General features: G+C 39.5%; 1 protein-coding gene across 4 annotated transcripts in view; it reads right to left on the bottom strand.

The window, feature by feature from the left end:
- Positions 1–554: 554 nt before the first annotated feature.
- LOC142220534 (uncharacterized) overlaps positions 555–6,838 on the bottom strand; it is a 109,389-nt gene continuing 103,105 nt past the window's right edge. For 2 of the 4 annotated variants that reach the window (XM_075289718.1, XM_075289719.1), the window contains one exon: positions 555–2,077. In XM_075289718.1, coding sequence (XP_075145833.1) covers positions 1,211–2,077 — 867 coding nt within the window. In that variant the 3' untranslated portion in view covers positions 555–1,210. The remainder of the gene's footprint in view (positions 2,078–6,838) is intronic. The other 2 variants (XM_075289720.1, XM_075289721.1) reach the window with 2 other exon arrangements.

The following is a 6,838-nucleotide window of genomic DNA, read 5'->3' as shown; positions in this document are numbered from 1 at the left end:
TGACATTTACTTTTTGAAGATAATTTCATTTAAATGTTGACCGCGGCTGCGTCTTAGGTGGTCCATTCGGAAAGTCCAATTTTGGGCAACTTTTTCGAGCATTTCGGCCGGAATAGCCCGAATTTCTTCGGAAATGTTGTCTTCCAAAGCTGGAATAGTTGCTGGCTTATTTCTGTAGACTTTAGACTTGACGTAGCCCCACAAAAAATAGTCTAAAGGCGTCAAATCGCATGATCTTGGTGGCCAACTTACCGGTCCATTTCTTGAGATGAATTGTTCTCCGAAGTTTTCCCTCAAAATGGCCATAGAATCGCGAGCTGTGTGGCATGTAGCGCCATCTTGTTGAAACCACATGTCAACCAAGTTCAGTTCTTCCATTTTTGGCAACAAAAAGTTTGTTAGCATCGAACGATAGCGATCGCCATTCACCGTAACGTTGCGTCCAACAGCATCTTTGAAAAAATACGGTCCAATGATTCCACCAGCGTACAAACCACACCAAACAGTGCATTTTTCGGGATGCATGGGCAGTTCTTGAACGGCTTCTGGTTGCTCTTCACTCCAAATGCGGCAATTTTGCTTATTTACGTAGCCATTCAACCAGAAATGAGCCTCATCGCTGAACAAAATTTGTCGATAAAAAAGCGGATTTTCTGCCAACTTTTCTAGGGCCCATTCACTGAAAATTCGACGTTGTGGCAGATCGTAAGTCTATTCATGATGAAATGTCAAAGCATACTGAGCATCTTTCTCTTTGACACCATGTCTGAAATCCCACGTGATCTGTCAAATACTAATGCATGAAAATCCTAACCTCAAAAGAATCACCCTTTACATATACATATTAACTAACTACCATAGAAATCTTATTTACACATATAGAGAGTACAGTAGCCGCAAGGGATATTTTGTTGGGAGTGGTTGGAGTGGGATGAGAATACTATAGAATACAGGCATTACCACCCATTCATTAATATAAACTGGAATTCATTGAAAGGATATTCCTTTTTTCCAAAGAGGTTCAATCATTTGGAAACAACCTATACCTTTGCTCCAATTTCGATTTCAAAATTTCCCTTTTGTATATGACCAGGAGTGTATGCAAGCAAGCATCACTGATTTAGCCAAGATCCTGCTGCAGCAACAACAACAACAATATACACCACTCGCAGCCATCATTCGCATATAGCTTGGAGCATACTCTACAACTTCACAAACATCCATTTCCCCAACATCCGCACCAAGGTATTTTACCACCCGTATTCGAACTAACCGACAGCTTCCGCCTCGTCGAGCGCATACTAAAACTGGCAGATGACTCACGCGACGAGGCTAAACTATTCGAGTTACGATCCGAACATGAGGCCACCGTCTCATGATTGCTATCCTGATGCGAATGATGGCTATGATGGGGATTGTTGCTATTGCTAACAAGCGATGAACTATGCTGATGATGATGATGATTATGATGGCCATGATGATGGCCGCCATTAGTACCACCACTAGCCCCACTACTACGTTGATTTGTATGGGAAACGGTACCCTCGGAATGACGTCGGGAACATTTCGATTTAACCACATTTGCAGCGGCACATGCAATTTCAGCAGCACTAGCTTTTATTGTATCCTGACTGTTTTTCCTCTGCTGGTGTTGAGCTCCAGACATTGCTGTATTGGGATAACTATTACTATGCGGATGATGATGATGTGGTGATCCATTACCATGAGATGATGTGGCTCGTCCATGCTGGTGCAAGGGTGATGTTGGGGTTATCGATATCGTTGGTGGTGGTTGCGGGGCTGTGGATTGGGGCTGTTGTACAGGTGTTGTTAAGGGTGAACCCTCATGTTTTCGCAAGGAATGTGGTGAACTGGGCGTACTCAGGCTGGGTTGTTTGAAATTTCGCAAAGCGGGATTTTGCATAACAGTGGGCAGATCCGAGCAGCTGGCTGTTGTGGAATTTTGTGATTGAATAGTTCGCACAGTAGGTGTTGGCTTGTCTGGTGTTCCTGGGCTATCTGTGTCAGCGCATACAATAGAAACTCTACGAGCTTTTCGTTTGACAAATTCGGCCATCTGTAAAAATAAAACAACAACAAAAACCTTAGAAGAATATAGAAAGAGTTGTAGGCATCAAAAATGAGGTATTACACAAAACAAAAATATATATTGAATCAAATAAAACACACAATTTATCCAATATTAGGAATAAAATAACTAAAAACAAGTCTATACGGCCGTAAGTTCGGCCGGGCCGAATCTTATGTACCCTCCACCATGGATTGCTTAGAAACTTCTACTAAAGACTATTATCCACAATCGAATTACTTGGGTTGTGGTTATCCATGCCGATGGCGAGGTATCTTAAAACTTCTTAACATCGTCTTCTAAATTGTAAGTTAGTCCATATGTGGAATATATTACACAAACAAACAGATTAAACACGTATATAATCTAGTTCTTGACCGGTATGTATAGGGAAGTCTACAAAATAATTACGAACCGATGTGAACTTTTGGGCGGTAATTAGAGAGCCAGAATTGAAATATGGGGCTCGCTTTATATGGGAGCTATCTATCTATATATATAAAATTCAATCTATGTTTGTTTATTTGTTTGTTTGATTGTTTGTTTGTATGTTCCGAGTTGGCTCCGAAACGGTTGAACCGATTTACTTGAAACTTTCAGAGATCGTACGGGGCGTTCATGTGGTGAAAATAGGGTACCTCATTTTTTGACACCTGATCGCGGAGGGGAACCTCCCCTTTGTCGGACTTTTTGAAAATTGGACCAAAGTTGACCGATTTGCTTGAAATTTTCATTGAAGATTGGGGTTGGTATCTAGACAATGATCCGCTACTTTATATTTCGATACTTGGTAGTGGAGGGGGATCTCCCCTTTGTTCGACTTTTTTTTAAGTACATTGAAAAAACTAAAATTTTCTAAATTATCTGAGTTTTACAGAGAACATGCGGTGAGGATATGGAATTAATGTGGGGTACCTAATGATTTCATATGTGGACGGGGAGGGGGACCTCCTCCATTGCCCTACTTTTTGAAACTTGGAACAAAATTATGCGATTTTCTTGAAATTTTCATTGAATGTTGGGGTTGGCATCTAGACAAAAATCCGCTACATTATTTTTCGATATTTGGTGGGGGAGGGGGACCACTCCTTTGCACGACTTTTTTTTAAAGTCCACTGAAAACAAAAATAAACTCCCCCGGCTGAAATTTTACGGAAAAATGGGTGAGGTTACGAAATTTACAGGGAACGTGGGAGGAGGTGAATTTTTACATGATTTTTAAATTAGTATATGATTTTTCGATATCTGGTTGGGGAAGGGGAAATTTGAAATAAACTTTGTCGATTTACTTCGATAGAATTTATAGGGACCATCGATATCAGGTCGGGATGGAGCGAAGGTGGGGAGAGGGTTCCCTTTGGCCGTTTTGTCCGTACCTATAAACGAAAAAGCAAGTAGTCCGATTTGTTTGAAAGAATTCAAATCTTTTTGAATTTGTTTTCAGCACGAAGGATATGGTTGACTAAGTTAACGCAAAATGTTCCTACAAATACGCTTCGGAAGGCGCAGTGAAGCGGGCCGGGTTACGCTAGTATATACTTATGAACCGATATGGACCAATTTTTGTATGGTTGTTAGAGACCATATACTTACACCACGTACCGAATTTCAACCGGATCGTATGAAATTTCCTATATATAATTTCGACCGATATGGACCAATTTTTGCATGGTTGTTATAGACCATATACTAACACCTCGTACCAAATTTCAACCGAATATGATGAATTTTGCCTCTGTAAGAGGCTCCGGAAGTCAAATCTGGGGATGGGTTAATATCGACCGATATGGACCAATTTTTTGCATGGTTTTTAGAGACCATATACTACACCACGTACCGAATTTCAACCGCATCGGATGAAATTTGCTACTTCAAGAGGTTCGGCAAGCAAAATCTGGGGATCGGTTTATATGGGGTCTATATATAATTATCAACCAATATGTACCAATTTTTGCATGGTTGTTAGAGATCTCGTACCAAATTTTAACAGGATCGGATAAAATTTGCTTTTCTAAGAGATTCCGCAAGCCAAATTGGGAGTCGGTGTGCCGTAAATGGTGCCTTTCGGTCCATGTTTCGATCGAAGATGGGCTATATCGGTCCAAGTTTTGATATAGTCCCCATATAAACCGAACTCCGGATTTGGGGTCTTGGGCTATTTAAAAACTGTAGTTTTTATTCAATTTGCCTAAAATTGGAAATCTAGAAGTATTTTAGGACCATAAAAAGGTGTGGAAAAATGGGGCGTATCGCTCTATCTTTTGGTATAGCCCCCATGTAGACCGATCTCCTGATTTTACTTCTTGGACTTCTAGAAACGGTATTTACTTTCCGATTTGCCTGAAATTTGAAATCTAGAGGTATTCAAGGACCATAAAAAGGTGTGCCGAAATTGGTGAGTATCGGTCCATGTTTTGGTATAGCTCCCATATAGACCGATCTCCCGATTTTATTCTTGGGCTTATAGAAACCGTAGTTTTTATCCAATTTGCCTGAAATTAAAAATCTAGAGGTACTTTTGAACCATAAAGGGGTGTGCCAAAAATGGTGAGTATCGGTTCATGTTTTGGTATAGCACCCATATATACCGATTTCCCGATTTTACTTCTTGAGCGTCTAGACACTGTATTTACTATCCGATTCGCTAAAAATTTAAAATCTAAAGGTATTCTAAGACTACAAATAGGTGTGGCAAAAATGGGACGCATCGGTCCATCTTTTGGTATAGCCCCTATATAGACCGATCTCCCGATTTTACTTCTTGGGCTTATAGAAACCGTAGTTTTTATCCAATTTGCCTGAAATTAAAAATCTAGAGGTACTTTTGAACCATAAAGGGGTGTGCCAAAAATGGTGAGTATCGGTCCATGTTTTGGTATAGCACCCATATAGACCGGTCTCTCGATTTTACTTCTTGGGCTTCTAGAAACTTTATTTACTATCCGATTTATCTGATATTTGAAATCTAGAGATATTTTAGTACCAAAAGTGGGTGTAGCGCAAATGGCGCATATTGGTCCATCGTCTGGTATAGCTTCCATATAGACCGATCTCCCGATTTTACTTCTTGAGCGTCTAGACACTGTATATACTGTCCCATTTGTCTGAAATTGAAAATTTAGAGGTATTATGGGACCACAGATAAGTGTGTCGCAATTGGGGTGTATTGGTCGATGTTTTGGTGTAGCCCCCATATAGATCGATCTCTCGACTATACTTCTTGTTCTTCTAGAATTCGTCTGAAATTGGATTTTTAGAGATATTTGAGGACCATTAAGAGATGTGTGGAAAATGGTAAGTATTGGTCTATGTTTTGGTATAGCCCCTATATTAACCTACCTCTAGAATTTATTTCTAGGACTTCTAGAATCCGGCTGACCACAAATAGGTCAGCTGAATATGGTGTGTGTCGAACCATGTTTTGGATCGACACACTGCATAGACCGATCTCCCGATTTAACTCCTTGGGCTTCTAGAAATCGTAGTTTTTATCCGATTTGCTCGAAAATATAAATATACTGGTATTGTAGACCCTCAAAAATTTGTGTCGCATTTATTTTTACCGGTCGATTTAGTAAGGCTTCGATATAGACCGAATTCTCTTCTTGACGGTACACCAAAAGAAAAAAATATTTTCCTCCGGAATGAAATTTTAGACAAACGAAATTCCCCTTTCGTATAAAGTATTTTCGTTTAGAGCAAATAATCCAAATTTTGATAAGTGATTCAACGATTGTCTCTAAAATTTGTGTCAAAAGGAAACTTTGCTTGTCTAAAATTTCGTTCTTCAGAATAGAAAACTCTTCTTTAGGAAGAATGCTTAAATTTATCTTCGGGAAGCGTACTTGATCAACTGATTTTCTGGGGAGAATATTTGTCATCAAACCCCCTGAAGTTCTATATATTATCAACTAACGCGCTACGATGAAGAGTTTTAAAAGGAAACTATTATATTTGATTTATGGTGGTGGGTATTTAAGATTCGGCCCGGCCGAACTTACTGCTGTATATACCTGTTTCTTTTTATACCCGCGCCACACTGTGGAACAGGGTATTCTAGGCATATGTTTGAAACACCCAGAATGAGACGAGATAGACACTTAGTGTCTTTGGCAATAATACTCAGCGACGGCCCCTGAATCGATCAAGGCATGTCCGTCCGTTCATCTGTCCGTCCGTCCGTCCGTCTGTCTGTGAACACATTTTTGTAATCAAAGTCTAGGTGGCAGTTTTAGGTCCAGTTGACAAATTTGGCATAATTATGTGATTTGGGTCAGAATAAAACCCTCCTGATTTTGGGAGAAATCATTTCAGATTTATATAGCTCCCATGTGCATCTTTTGCCCGATGTCCACTTATAAGGCCACAGAAGCCAGAGTTTTAAGCCAATTTGTTACAGAATCCAAAGTTTTAATCCAATTTACTGGAAGTTTTGCACAGAGAGTAGAATTAGGCTTCTGCATATGCCTAATAATTTTGGTTGAAATCGGTTAAGATTTATATATAGTTCACATATATATCTTTCGTCCGATTTACTCTCATATGACTACGGAAGCCAAAGTTTCACTCTGAAAATTTTGAAATTTTTCAAAGGAATTGCATTAACATTTTTTTTAATGTGTGCCAAATTTGGTCAAAATTGGCTCAGATTGAGACAAAACCTCCATGTATATATTCTTCCGACTTAGGGAAATATGGACTAAATACCAACATGTTCCTTGTAAAATCGGCACTGCTAAATCGAAAACT

Source organism: Haematobia irritans, chromosome 1 (genome assembly GCF_050003625.1).
Source record: "Haematobia irritans isolate KBUSLIRL chromosome 1, ASM5000362v1, whole genome shotgun sequence".
NCBI lineage: Eukaryota > Metazoa > Arthropoda > Insecta > Diptera > Muscidae > Haematobia > Haematobia irritans.
Note: the sequence above shows the minus strand (reverse complement) of the source record. Positions and strands in the feature narration are given on the sequence as shown.